The following is a 15,645-nucleotide window of genomic DNA, read 5'->3' as shown; positions in this document are numbered from 1 at the left end:
GTTTTGCCTGATTAGGGATTGAGTAAAAACTGAATCAGGGCTTTAAGATTTGGTCAGGTTACATATAGCATGTTTCACCATCAAGCACTTTTCAGTCATTACTTGATTAACCCCAAATAGGGTGACCAGATGTCCCGATTTTATAGGGACAGTCCCGATAGTTGGGGCTTTTTCTTATATAGGCACCTATTACCCCCCACCCCTGTCCCGTTTTTTTACATTTGCAATCTGGTCACCCTAACCCCAAACTTAAATGTATCTGTTTGAGAAGTTCTGGGCGAACACTAGGGTAGAATGAGGCATATATTTGGATAGGAAGGCAGTATCTTCATATGACACAGATATGTGCTGTACTGTCTCCTGCTTGTGTCTTTCTATGCTTGGCTGCACTGTGCAGCTGGAAAAAGTGTAATGTACTGTATAGCTCCCCTCGACACCCCCATCCCCCCAACAAAAAAGTTTTATTTTGCTCCCTTCAGATTTCTTGCCAGTGTTGATAACTTTGACCATTAAAAAGTAAATGGAAAAGTAGCATCTTTTCTCTTTTTTCATTCAGGACAGAACAATGTTAAGCTCCAAACATTCAGATTCCTTGTCTTCATACTCCCCCCCCCCCACACACACACACACTATTTAACATCTAATATTGTACAGGAGCAAAAACAAGGTGCTTATCAACAGGGTGTACTCTTTTCTTTCATTCAGTTTTCTCCTGTTCCGTTAAGCTTGTAATGTTGTTGAAAAAATAGAAAAAGATGGGGAATTATAGCAAGGAAACTCAAACAGAAAAATTAAGAGAGAGAAAGAGTAAAGTCAAAAGAAGTGAAAGAGATTTAAAAAAAAAAGCAAAGGGGGGTGGGGGAGGGCAGAAAACATGAGTGGTGATATTTGAAGAGAGGTGTGGGTTAGGGAGCAATGAGCATAAGGAAGGCAGCTTGGCTGTTCCTCCCCCTTTCCTAATCATAGCCCTTACTCACAGACAAAACTCCCTCCCTCTCTCATTCACTCACTCACTTTAGGCCAATCCGTCCTCTTTCTCTCTGTGTGTGTCTCTCTCCTACTCTGAGACAGAGTCAGAACTCTTCTCCCTGACAGCCACAAACATCTACAGCACTTACTGCATTCAGAGGGGGAACCTGCAAACAAAACTTCACAGAAAACTTTCTATTCTTGTTCCAGAGAATTTGCTGAAGAGGCGAGGGGAAAAAACAAACATACAAACAAACAACAAAAAACCTGTGTGTGAAGAGAGAGGAAAAGCAGGGCCTTTTAAAAAGGGAATCACAACAACTTTTGCTGCCAGGATGCCTTTGCTTTTGAAGAGAGGATTTTTGTTGGTGCTTTGCTGGATTATAGCGAGGAGTTCTCCAACCCCAGGGAATGAGGGGCACAGTTCAGTTACTGACTGCCCATCGTGTGCCCTTGCCACTCTCTCAAAGGATGTGCCAAGCTCACAGCCTGAGATGGTGGAAGCAGTAAAGAAGCACATACTGAACATGTTGCACTTGAGGGACAGACCTAACATCACCCAGCCGGTGCCCAAGGCAGCACTTTTAAACGCCATAAAAAAACTCCACGTAGGAAAGGTGGGAGAGGATGGCTATGTGGAAATAGAGGATGACATTGGAAGAAGAGCAGAAATGAATGAACTTGTAGAGCAAACTTCAGAAATCATCACATTTGCAGAATCAGGTGAGTGCTAGAAAAAATTACTGTAAAATATATCTTTCTATGCCAGAACTGCAATTAACTTGTTTCTTCTCCCCAACAATAATATTTCCTGTAAGATTATAGGGTGAAAGGGGGAGAGGGGGCAAAGAGAAAAGGACTGTAAAAGAATGTGATTCTACCTGATTAAGTTTTGGATACAGCTTACTTGCTTACACTTGCTAAACTCACACAGCCAAACAGTAAGGAAGCTATCTAACCAATCTTGAGCAGAAAGTCAGGCTGCAAAGGAATCTTCCAAACTGCTTGTGAAACCAGAGCAGTTGCATTGAAGTACTGGATCCTGGGTCTGATGGTGAAAGGGAAAGAGCTGCAACCTCTCAGAAAGTTTCTGATGAAAGAAAGGGATCTAAATACTATTTTTTAAAATAAACCTTCCTTGTTTAAAAAAAATATTATACCACATGGAGAATATTTAACTTAAGACAAGCGAGAGGGCATTTTTGTTGTTTAATTAGCACAGCATCCTAGGCAATACATTGTTTCAGCGACTGTCAGATAAACTTCAATAGAACCAGGACAAATACTTGTAGATGATCCAATTTGTAATGCTAACTTTTGCATGCTGGAAAAAAAAAAAAAAAAAAAAAAAAAAAAAAGGAGGAAAGATTCTGTTCCTAAGTGCTCCCTGCCAAAGAATGCAACCTTGACAGTGTTCACTTTGAACTACTCTGCTCTCTTTAATTGGTAAGAATAAAATGTTCAGTGTATAGAATTTACTAACTAGTTGCTCAAAACCTCATCATGCGCCTATAGAAAGCCGCTGTAACGTTCTCTCCTAAATGAGTAGAACCAGAACTCAGTACAATAGAATATATGTATATGCATATACATAAGATCGTCTACAACTTGCTATAGCTGTATCACCAATCTGAAAAGGTATGAACTTGCTAATAGCAACTGTTTTTATGATGCTGTCTAGCCAAAGAATTTTTCTTGTTGCCAAGACAGTTTTAAAAGAATGTCACTGTTTTGTTTGGTACAGCATATGGTAGGCAAAGTATGCACAGGAACTCCAAGCATTTTTGTTTAAAAGTTTGCTGCGGCAGTATAAACAATTAAGACAACACTCAGAATTTCCAGTCCTGAAAACCTGTTGACTCAGATGTTCTGTTTGCAGGCAAGCCATGCACAGAAGTGTGCATGCTTTTAAGAGCAGACATTCCTGCCGGCTGTATGGCTTCCAACTGTACAAGAAGCCCTTGCCTTAGGCGTTCTTGTCAATGCAGCCGTTATCAGTTCTTTCCCTGGGAAGAGTCGTGCTTTTCTTCCCTTGTGTGCTCGCCATTTCAAACATTGGATAGAAGATCTCAGTGCAAGTGAGCACTTGAAGCAGCTGTGATTTTCTACCTGTTTAAGAAATGGACTTATGGAAGCAAAGAAATTGCTAGGCTAATGAACAGGCTCCGCACCTGGTTTTCAGCACCCCTCTCAAAGCAGAGTGGAACACATATGGAATGAATAGTGGTTTCTGTTCATCCTGTGAGTCCCAATTATTTGTAAACTCATTATTGTCTTTCCTGAGCCCTGATGCAAAGGAATTCTGAGTTTGATATATGCCTATTAAACACGACAGCCTTAAATTGCAACTCCTAATCCAATTGGCTCAGAGTCACATGACCAAAAATAATTGTGCCATTGCCCACAGACTGGCCAATAGTCCAGCTGCCAATCTCTCTGTTAATAACTACTGAACGCTCACACAACACCAATTTGATTTACGTCCATATAACGATCAATATTAATAACAAAATTAATTTAACAAGATTTGTGGTATCTAGTTCTTTAGCAGAATGCAGGGTGCAGAATTTTATTCTCTTGTCTTTTTGGTTGCATTGATGCACTCCACCTTCTTAGAGCCATGGCAGGTATGTTCTAAGAGATGTTTGGGGCCTTTTTTCCATATCAACTGGACATTTAGTTGGAAGGAGAGTAAGGGAATTTTTTTTTAAAGTGTTGAATTAAGTAGATATGTACAAGAGTCTAGGTTTATAATGGAAAAAAATGACTTCCAGTAGCGTCATTACTGCTAGTCAGTTCTTTAACCTGCTGAACAAATAATTTTCCTCTATAAATTCAAGATCTATTAATAATACTTTACAGTTAAATAACACTTTCCATCCATGGAGCTCACAGTGCTATACAAACACTAATGATTTAATTCAGCTTGACATCAGCTCGCTGACACATACTCACTTGTAAAGATGGAGGTTAAATCCTAAAGCAGTATTATTTGCCCTATTGTGCACATGTGGAAACTGAGGCAAAGAGAATTCAAGCAACTTCTCTTGGGTTATAAAAGAAGTGTGTGGAAGAGCCAGGAACAGAACACAGATCCATGGGCAATCCTCAATGCCTATAACAATTAATAAGAAAACAGTTGATAAAGAGTCTACAACATTGAGGTATGAGACTAAATATACTCTTCTTTCAGTTTGGATAATATTCTTGCTACTCTTACTAGAAACCTCCATCATCTAAAAAGGAAGCAGTAGAGAATCAATGAAAATGAATGGAAGCTTGACACGAGTTAAATCAGCTAAATGCTAGTGAAAATAGGAGTAAGAATTCAGATTTTTGTTTGTGTGGGTGTGACCACACATAATCCTATCATACTTCACCCTCTCAGGAATTGTGGTTATTCTATACTCACAGGCATAAAAAGAGATATTTCACTTTTCATTGTGAAATCGTCTCCAGCTATTGCACACAACTATACAATGAAAATGAAGTGTGCCCACATTACTCTGTGCGTCTATTCTGTTCTTCAAAATCTATATTCAGGCTGATGTTTTATAAAACACTGAGACTAAAATGAAAAATAGGAGAGGATATAGATAAATGGGTGGGAGTGAGGTGGGGGGAGGGACTAGAGTAAATGTATTGAACTCTTCTAAAGCACAGGTGTCCTCATATCCTTGAGATCAGCAGAAGTCTTGGCAGGTATTTTTCACTGCTACAATTCCAGGCACATCTTTGTAAAACTAATGACAAAGAGTATTGGGCAAAAGTTTACAAAAGAACCCTTCTGTACCCTGGCATTCTAACAAATAAAACATGAAAATGATTTTCTACTTACATATCCAGCTAAGATTACTAACTGAGATTAGTTCTACTGTGAGCATCTTTTTGCCAAAACGCTGTGGTTTACTTCAAGGTCTTAGCAGTTGTGTTAGAGAAAAGGGGGGAGGGGCAGACATATATGTTCTTGACAAGCATAGCCACAAGTTTCCATTGCTTAGATAGCCAATGCTTATAAAATCTGGTTGGCTACTAACCCCTTTATTTTTTTTTAAATAGATAGCTTATTAGCCAATCAACTACTAAGCCCTGGGATAGTGCCAAGTGCATATACTGATCCTGGCAACTAAATCAGCACTGAACAGGGTTGCTAACATCAGTCACTGGGTAAGAGAGGGGAGTTATAAGCATTGAAATCCTAAAGCTTGTCATTAGAGATATTGAGAATAAATGAGAATTGTGATAGCTATTCACATCAGCTTTATCTTTTTGCGTCATTTCCTTTCAAATTTAGACGTGAATTGACTTGACAGTAAAGACTCAGACATCTCTTTTCCTAGACAGATAGCCAGCCCTGGCATTAACAGCAAGGTGTTTGGTGGGGATGAGGGGGGAAAAAAGGAGGATGGGTCATTTATCCCTCTTAAATTGTTTAATCAATGGCTTTTTTAAAAGATGCTTATTTAAGTGCACATCCTTCTGTGCTCAGTAAAGCACTCAATGGCCACAAGAGGGCACACTCTTCCAAAGCCTTTTCAGTTCATGCAAGTTAACCTTCCTTCAAGCTGCTATTTTACCTAATTGGATCCTGAATCCCAAAGATCTTTGTGCTTATCTGTAGCCTCTGAGTGGAGATCTTGTTTCTTCCATCTAGTTTAAAAGGCAGAAATTAACTGGAGTGGAAGACTACCGGAAAAATAATGCAATGTAAGGAAACAGGCAAAGGAAGGGAAAAGATAAATCTGATCAATTGCTGGATGCTTACATTCTGGAAATCTAGAGATCAGAAATGATTTTTTTTTTTAAACAGACACTGAGAAATGTGACCGTGAATCATCAGCTGAGCTGATTTTATCACATTTTTTCTAATGCAGTCTCCTTGGCTTTTAGAAAACAAATCTCTTTCCCCTTGTTGTTGTTGTTTTTTTTCCACTTTAGCATACGTTATCAAAGATTCCAAGTCTAACAAATGAAAGCAAATTACTTCCAAGAGAGGAAACCCCCTCTTAATTAAATGCATTTTACTGAAACAAAATGAGAAGCTTCTCTAGGGGTTGGTTTGGTTGTGAACAGTTTAAGAAAGTGCAGGTGAATCAGAGAGGGAGAGAACTAGTCTAGAAAAGGTATCTGCGAGAACATCACTGTGCGTGCAAACATGTGTGCACTTGTGTCTGCAAATACAGCTGTGTACATGTGGGCACACATTTGCTTGTATATATGCATAAGTGTGCCTATGTATTTTTATGTACATGCATGTGCCAGGGCATGCAAGCCTGGACATGGGTATGCATGTAGTGTTTCTGTGTAAATGGGTTTGGGTGCCTGGATAAATGTATGTGCATGCACGTCCACATGCATGCCTATGTATAAATGGATGCATATCAGTGTCCATATGTATATAAACTGGCCTGTCTGCGTAAACGTGTGCATAGATCTGTGATCGGGTGTCCTTAAATGTGGACATGTGTATTTGTAAGTGTGAAGTCAATATTGTTTGTGGCAACAGAGCTTTAACAATTTCATTTAAGGTCAAATGCTAGTTCATTTGAAGTCAGTGGAAATTTTGCTATTCATCTCAATAAGTAAAGGATTTGGCCCTTGTTGCACAAAAGTGCAATATTTTTATGGAAGGAGTGACAGCTTAGAATTCAAATCTGCAGTATTATTAACATGACACAAATTGTTCTTTTGTCTTCTGCAATACAATGAACCATTTTAACTTAACATTGCAAAAACCTTACTGGTGAAAGCACCCCTACAACGCCCTTGAAAACACACACACACACACACACACACAAACTCATGAGGGAAGATTTTTAGCTCTAGTGAAGGAACTCTATGTTGTAAGTGCAGAATGTCTCCTTTTTGGATAATAAGTAACACGTTAATTTCTGATAGAATAAAATATGAGTCAATAGTTAGTAGAGCTGAATTTACTCAAATTTCAGAGGAGACGACCTTGCCTGTCCCTTTTCTGTTGGCCATTTCATGAACGTTTATGGGAATGGGTTTTTGTTCGCATGAACATTTGGGGAATGGCTGTTCTTCCTGCAAATACCTGTATTCACCTGTAGACAAGAGTATGTGAACATGAATACAAGGTTTTTGCTATTTGCATCAGAATCGCTCTTCCCTTGTTTAAAGAGTTACAGTTATCCAGTCCGGGAGCAGAAACACACTCCTGCGACTTAGGTGACCAATCACACGTGAAGAATAATGAATAATTGGAGAGAATCATTGTGAGTGATCCATAGACTGAAATACATCCACATAAATTGCCACTGAATAATCATGAATAATGAAAAAATTGTAATAATCAGTCTGCTTAGGGATAATTGCCAGACAGTTAACAGGGCTAAATTCACTGGATAAACTGTGAACAATTCCTCTAGCTCTAGTGGTCATTAGTAAACCTTTCAAGCAATTATCTCTCAACCACACTCTTCTCTTCATTCCCTCCGAAAGAACCTTTCTACTAACCTATTTCTTTTTCTCTGTCTCCTGGGGAACGAAAATGAGGAGTAAAGAGAAGGATGCTTTTGAATGTAATTACAGATTGGCACACTGTACAAATCTCTCCCCCCGCCCCACCAAATCTAATCATAGGCAGTAGTAAAGTTAGCAACTTTAAAAAAAAAAAAGCTTGCTTTGTAGGGAAAAATAGTTCACTTACAGTATAACATAAAAATGACTCAAAATGAAACAGCAATGAAGAATGGAAATTTAAAGTCACAGAGCTCTCTTACACAGTGAACATTTTTCCATGGCCAATTTAAATGTCATGTATTAAGAGTAAGCTCCACTGTAATGGTAGGAAGTATAATTGCTTCCATGGGTGGTAGTTGGGTCTGGGAGGAGGGGAAACAAAGACTTAATCATTTAATAACATTTGGTTAAGGAAAAACCTGCTTTAAATGTATTATCATTTTATTCAAAAAGATCTTCTAAGTTGTATAATTTAGGCCCTACCTGTGTAGGTGCACATAGCTCAAACTCACAGGGCCCTATCCTGATGCACAGTCTAAATCCAAAGTCAGTAGGCTGGAACTGCATACTAAGGGACTCAACTTGGCAGAAGTGAGGAAAGGAATCATGAGCCTCAGAGTGCACTTTAACACCAGCGATCCTGTGGCTTCTATTGAGAGACCTAAGAGGGAGTAGTAAATGCAGCCTCATGCAGAGATTGGCTCTGTGGAGCCACAAAGTGCCTGGGCCCACTGGCAAAGCCCCTGTTTATCTGTGACATGCCTGCTTTCCTTCTGCATTCTCCTGGGGGACACCAAGCACACAAAAGCCAATTCTGAAGAATGAAGAGGTTTCAAAGTCCCTCACCTCCCAGCTCTGGCATGGGTTTTCTAGTGATTTGCCACCTTCCCTGTCCCCTTGCCCCCATTCCACGCAGTCAAAAAAAATTAATTCTTCCATATTAGGTCATTATACACAGACATAAGCAGCCTTATGATTGCCCTTACAGTTTTTGCAGCTTGGTACATGGAGGATTTAAATGCATCCTTCCTTCCCATCACATGTTCAGGCTCCTGTCCTTAAAGGTATGCAATCAGGGCCGGCTCCAGCATTTCTGCCGCCCCAAGCAGAAAAAAAAAAAAAAAAAAGCCATGATCGCGACCGGCGGTGGCAATTGGGAAAAAAAAAAAAAAAAAAGCCGCGATCGGCAGCGGCAGTTCAGTGGCAGGTCCTTCGCTCCTAGAGGGAGTGAGGGACCTGCCGCCCCCAAATTGCCGCAGGTGCCGTCCCGCTCCCTTGGCCGCCCCAAGCACCTGCTTGTTAAGCTGGTGCCTGGAGCCGGCCCTGTGTGCAAGCAATATTGAAGGGCAAAAGATTATAGCTAACTCTCATTAAAATATCAAATAGTGTTGTTCTATTTTCCTCCCACTGAATAATTCCTTCCTTATAAAAGCTTTTACCACATAACAAATTATTTTTTATTTTTCACTTTTCTCCACAACTTTTGCCAACATATTTAACTTTGCTAGACGATTCCTGTTTGCTCTTTAGAATCAGGACCTTCTTTGTGGCAGAGACCGGCCACAGCTGGGAAGTAGAGATGTGGAATCAGATACAAACATCCCCTATGTTTTGTTAAGTAAGGGGTGAGAGGCACTCAGATCTGGGGTTCTGGAATAAGCACATGTCTCCCTTCTCTAGCACTTTCTCCTGTGATAACACAATCCAATATTTTGTCAGTATCACACAGAAGGGATGAAGTGGTCAGCAGTGTTGGATTGTGGGACTTTCCACATGAATCAGGCAGGAGGAGCAGGATGATTAGAAATGGAAAAAGTCCATTGAAAATCAGCCACAGCAGACAAGGAAATACAAAAAGAGGACAACGAAAGTATTGCTGTGAGCTTGTGATGAAATGATACCACCCAAAACATTTAGTGAGATCTCTTTTGCACCTTCAGTTATCAGACAGACTACAGCATGCTTTTTCATTAGACAATTATATATAAAGGCAGTGTACATTTCCAAAGCATTACGCATTACGCAAGGTTTAACTGAAGCTAAATCCCTGAGCAACGCTTGGGGAAAAAGGGACTGCAGAATCTCTAACATAAAACATTTGAGATGCGATTCCTCTTAGGATATTTATGTGGCTTTTTTTAAATAAAGACTCTAATATGGTGAACATTCATTCATATTGGGCCAATTCTTGAGGTCTAACTCAGCTTTTACTCAGGCAAAACTCTCACTGACTACAATGAGAGTTTACCTGAAAGAGGGACTTTGTACAAACCAAGTTAGGACTTCAGTATTTGTACTGTTAGTTCTTTCTCAGAAGCTGATTACAAAAGAGCATAGTTAGTTGATTTGGGATTTGGGGTGAATTTAAGAGAGTTTTGATTTTTCCTCACCACTATTTTAATTTTCCCTCCAGCTTTGTTCCATACTGGCCTCCTGAAAACAGACCTAAAAAAGGTGGTTTTTTTTTTTAACATTATAGAATTTTCTGCTAAATAATGTGGGCTTGAGGACTGCATAGAATTTTTTTTTTCATACAGAAGCATTAGGACAGTTTGATTTTTTTGCATCTCCCTCTTTCCTTGGAATTTAAATCCATAGTTCTTTATGAAAACATGTCGAATAATGTTGGTGATGCTGTTATGGCATTAGACTCATCTTATGTTACTTTGCAGCAGCCGTTCAGAAGTGAGGTAAGGCAAAAGCATTGAAAGTCTATTCAAATACTTCATGCTGTATTAGTCCAATTTTTTTATTACTTCATTAAGTAATTAATTCAACTTTCAGAAATATGGGGACTTATGAAAAACTAATTTTAAAAGATCCAGAGATTTTGTGTCTTTCTTGCAACATCTGTCCAAACTGAATAACTAAATTGTTACACATACTACTCATCAGCCTACATATAAGGTAACTGTGGCTATTTACAGATGGAAGTATGTCACTTTATAATTATTATCAGCTCCCGTTATAATGCTAAGAACAGAAATGTTAAATATTGCACCTGGACACCTAACAGTATTAAGTAACCCTTTAATAAGTACTCTCTTTATAAAGCCCCTTTCTCATTATACATTAGAACCAATAGCCTAGATTTGAATTCCCTTGAATTTAGACGTGTTTCATATCTAGATCCAGATCCAAATCCAAACCTGCAGCACAGTTACACTATTCTAAATGCTTTGCTCAGAAGTTCAGGCGCGTAACAAAGGGGGTACGTGTATCATACTTCTTGAGAAATAGACCATAATAAGCCACAAAAATTCAATTCCTGATCCAGAACTCTTGCATGTTTTGGGGTGCTCTGATTTAGGTTTTGGTTTGGCCCAATACAGAGACCTGGGCAAGCTATAAAGTTGGGGGTCCAGATCTGAACTTTTTCAAATTTCTGGCATATATGGAGTTTTGGTTAATGCCCATCTGTATCAAAAACCTTCTGCACTTATAAAGCAGACAGCTTTGCCATAGTTTGTTTACTGCCAGAATGGAAACATGAGCACCAGCCATGCAATAGCAAAAAGGGTTAACTCATTTCCTTTTAATTACTATCAAGTGATGGTCATTCTCAGAAAACCTCACATCTCAAAGCTTTTGTCAGCTTGGATTGGCACGCTAGAACTCTCTGGTCTCTTTTCCCAAAACTTCTTACTAATTTTAAGTGAGAAAAGATACACCTCTGAAAGCAATACATTTACCCCACAATCCTGTTTAATTCCATGAGAACCTATTTAACCCCCTTTGGAGACAGGTATCAGCAAAGTCGATGGGAAACAATCCATGTGTTTTTCTGTCCCAAGGACAGTTCAAGTCCACAATTTCATACTCTCACTGGGAAGTAAAATAAAAATAAAACAGTGTGCCCTCTGGCTACTCTCATTTAGAAATTACTGTCTCTTTGACCTGGGAATTCCACCTGGAGTAGCTGAATATATCTGTATCAGGACTTCACAGAAAAAAGAAAGCAACAGGTAGCTTAGAAGGCAGTGTGGACAGGGTTTTAGGAGCCAGGAAATCTTGAGTTCTCACACAGAGTTTCCTCTGTGGCCTTAGGTAAATCACTTAAACACTGTGTCTCAGATTCCCAATCTGTGAAATGGGGATATGTCTGAGGGGCGTTGTGATAACTAATTAATAATTGTTTGTGGAATTCTTTGATGAAGAAGAACCAGGATCAACAGCCTTGCTGATGCAATAGCACTTTTCAAGTGACCTTTTTGATGCTTTGGTCCTACCATTTCAGTCTTGATCATTGGTTGCCCTTGATACCCTGACTCGCATTAAAGAGTACCTCACTCAACACCTTGCTCCACAAGTGTGATGCAGTTTGAATAAGGATTTCAGAATCTGTCCCTATCCATTTTAAAGTTTTACATCTATAAATTCCAAACATCTGCTGCTTGCCCATCCTACCCCAGAAAGAAAACATGTAGCCCTTTACCCCCAGGGTGCTGGTCTTCTCTTTCTCTAAAAAAAAAAATCCAGCTTTCCTACAAATCATAATGCCGTAGTCTTAGACACAAACCATCTCTGTTTCTTTTTTTAAAAAAACCAGCCAATTCATTCTCTCTTAACTTCTTCATGCTTAGTGATCAAACCATAAAACAGCCCTCATCGTTCACTTTAACTTCTGCCAGGGATATGAGATCTGTATCAAAGAAACTCCCTCTCCCCAGCATAATCATCATCACTGGCATCCCAGCAAGTTTATATAGTTATGCCAGAGAACCTTCTTCAGAAGGTTCTTTAACTCATTTATTGGTGGATTTGCCATTACTATAATCACAATGGGCACACTATGTTAAATTAAGAACAGAATCTATAACTAGTAGTTCACAGGATTAAGTGTCTGGCTGCAAAACACTAAGCCATTCCTGAAATAGATCTGTGAATCTCTGAATGCTAAGAGTGATATTTAAGTATTGCTAGGTTTCTGAAACTATTGGCATATACTTCCTTGGTGTAAGAACTTAATGAAGAATGATGATGATTTATATGGGCCAGATCCTGCTTCCTTTGCCAAATCCCCCATTGACTTCTGTGGACATGGATCTAGCCCCCCCAGTTTTTATCGCTAGACACAGATTTGTATGCGTATTATATATTTTCATGGGCTTTTTTTTTAAACAGCGATTACTTTCCCTGTCAGTTAATAGCAATCACAAGAGAAAGCCGAGCAAAATTAACCCCTACACACCAAGTAATGCCCACTTGCCATTAAATGCACTGCATGAATTCACATGTATGATTAATGCTCCCATAACAAAATTTTATATGAGAAAAAAATAGGAAAACAAATACTTCAGTAAATAGAGAATTTCCACTGCAGGAAAAGGTAACATCAAAGAGATGTGGGAGACAGAGGGGGTTAGCAAGGCACAGTAGGGAACACTCAGAATATTAAATAGAAACATAACTTAGGGAATTTTATTCTTCTGGTGACAATACAGTCTTATCAAAGGAATGAAAAATACATACTAACCGATTCTTCCCATCTGTTTTTATTTATCAACTTCAGGCTCGGCTAAAAAAATGCTGCACTTTGAGATTTCCAAGGAAGGCAGTGACCTCTCGGTAGTGCAGCGTGCTGAAGTGTGGCTCTTCTTGAAAGTCTCCAAGGCCAACCGAAGCAGAACAAAAGTGACCATCCGACTGTACCAACAGCAGAGACAGCCCAAAGGCAACTCTGAAGGGGCAGAAGAAATGGAGGACGGAGTGCTGAAGGGTGATAAAAGTGAGACTCTCATCTCTGAAAAGGCGGTGGACACCCGTAAAAGTACCTGGCACATCTTTCCTGTCTCCAGTAGTGTGCAATACCTGTTGGACCAAGGCAAGAGCTCCCTTGATGTGCGGATTGCCTGTGACCAATGCCAGGAGACTGGAGCCAGCCTGGTGCTGCTGGGCAAGAAGAAGAAAAAAGAAGATGATGGGGAAGCGAAAGAGAAGGAAGTTGGAGAATCCACAGTAGAAGAGGAGAAAGAGCAGTCACACAGACCTTTCCTAGTGATGCTTGCCCGGCATTCAGATGACCGCCTGCACAGACGACGAAGACGGGGCCTGGAGTGTGACGGCAAGGTCAACATCTGCTGCAAGAAGCAGTTCTTCGTCAGCTTCAAGGACATTGGATGGAGTGACTGGATCATTGCTCCCACAGGTTACCATGCCAACTACTGTGAAGGTGAGTGCCCCAGCCACATAGCAGGCACATCTGGTTCATCATTATCCTTCCACTCCACGGTCATCAACCATTACCGCATGAGGGGCCACAGCCCCTTCTCCAACCTCAAGTCATGTTGTGTGCCCACCAAGCTACGACCAATGTCCATGCTATACTATGACGATGGACAGAACATCATCAAGAAGGACATTCAGAATATGATTGTGGAGGAGTGTGGCTGCTCATAGACACACACTCACACCAAGGGCCTGCTGTCTGTGTGGAAAATTGAAAAGAAGCTGCAGTAGAGGAAAGACCCGACTATGGTTTAATCTTTCCAAATGAAACAATTAAAAAAAAAAAAAAGACAACACATGGAGTTCAAAAAGACTAAAGACAGACAAAGGAAGAAAAAGAGCGCATAAACAAACAGGGCTTGAATGAGAAATTTTTTGAATAGCAGTGTGGGGAGGGGGATTCCCCTTCCTTTCAATATGTTCCATATTTTATTATATAGTATGTTAAACATTATTCGTTACAAGGAGAATTGTGTTTCCTCTCCTAGTTACCCATCAGTTCAAGCCCTGGTAGCAGCTTGCCTAACCTGCAGCAGTTTGGACTCTGAGTCCAAAATGGCATTGAAATTCTTAGAAAAGCCATGTGTATGAACACTACATTCACTGGCACTTTCCCCTCTCCCCTCCCCCCAATTTACCAAGGACATAATGAGAGTGTATGTACCATATGTGTGTGTGTGTGTATGTGTGTGTACATATATATATATATATATATATATATATATATATATATATATATATATATATGCCTGTGTGTGCACGTGTGTTACACGAGCACACACACAAATACACACATACATACGCGCACACACACACAAATATACACATACGTACACTTACTTATGTTGGTAAAGGGACAATATTGCGCAGGTGTTCACACCTTCATCTTCTGCACTACATTTGCAAAAAAAAAACCCACAAAAAAAAACAACAACAAAAAAGAAGAAAAAAATGAAAAAGAATGAAAGAAAGAATACAAAGTTACATTTCGTTAAGGTGCTTACAACATTAGAACTATGCAACCTGGTTGGTTTGAAACTGTTTACCTGAGAGAGAAAGGAAAAAAAAAAAAAAAAAACAGAAAGACTTTATTTAATGGAAGTAACTTTTTTTTTGTTTCAATGAGAGATACTTGAAAGGAACATGTTTGTCCAGTTACTGGAGCCGAACATTTCTATATTTTGTAAAAAAAAATTTTTTAATCGTTTACTATTTGCACTACAATGGTGTTTGACCTGTCTAATCTTTATTTAACAAGTATATTCGAGGGAGGTTGATTGGGAGTAGGAGGGGTTGAGAGCTGCACTTATTGTGGGCTATACAAGAACTGCTACAGCACACAAAATAGTTATTTATATTATAATAATTATTATTATTTTGTACCTTAAAAAGAATAGACACATACACCAAAGACATTTATGTGAGCCTCTAAACAGTCTGTTTGTGGTTGGTACCGGTCATAAGTAACAAGTCAGGGTTTAGATTAAGGGGACAATTAGGTTGATTACATTCAGGCTGAAATATTGCCCAAAACATAACATTGCGATCTGGATTTAGCAGTGGATTTCAAACCCCTAGAAAGTCCTGGGGTGCTTGGGTCCAAGATTCTATTTCAGGCCCATCTGTGATAGAATTGTTACTTCTTTCACATTCATGACACTAAGACTTTTTCCTGATGTACAGCAGCTGTACATTGTAGGAAAACAACTTCATACAAGGGGGATATATATATATACGTATATATACACATGGTATAAGCACTTCAGGCTTCACCCTAATGTTCTTAAAGCAATGAATTGTTGTGTGCAAAGCACAGTGTATTAAAAGATTATTTTTTATTGCGTGGAAAGGAACACATTTAAAACAGTCCCTCGTAACAAGAAATCTAAAGCTCCAGTGTACCACTTAGCAAGATCTGATGTCATATTGCATGCAGCTTTGGGCCCTCCCCACCATCACCCT

The 15,645-nt window shown here is 39.4% G+C and overlaps 1 protein-coding gene across 1 annotated transcript; it reads left to right on the top strand.

Moving 5' to 3' along the window:
- Positions 1–1,000: 1,000 nt before the first annotated feature.
- On the top strand, positions 1,001–14,001 carry INHBA (inhibin subunit beta A). The gene is made up of 2 exons (XM_005287337.4): positions 1,001–1,692; positions 12,968–14,001. Exons 1-2 carry the CDS (start codon positions 1,305–1,307, stop codon positions 13,852–13,854), a joined length of 1,275 nt encoding a protein of 424 aa, XP_005287394.2. The 5' UTR covers positions 1,001–1,304; the 3' UTR covers positions 13,855–14,001.
- The last annotated feature ends 1,644 nt before the right edge of the window (positions 14,002–15,645 follow it).

This window comes from Chrysemys picta, chromosome 2 (assembly GCF_011386835.1).
Source record: "Chrysemys picta bellii isolate R12L10 chromosome 2, ASM1138683v2, whole genome shotgun sequence".
In the NCBI taxonomy this organism is placed as follows: domain Eukaryota; kingdom Metazoa; phylum Chordata; order Testudines; family Emydidae; genus Chrysemys; species Chrysemys picta.
This window is presented reverse-complemented; position numbering and strand designations above follow the sequence as displayed.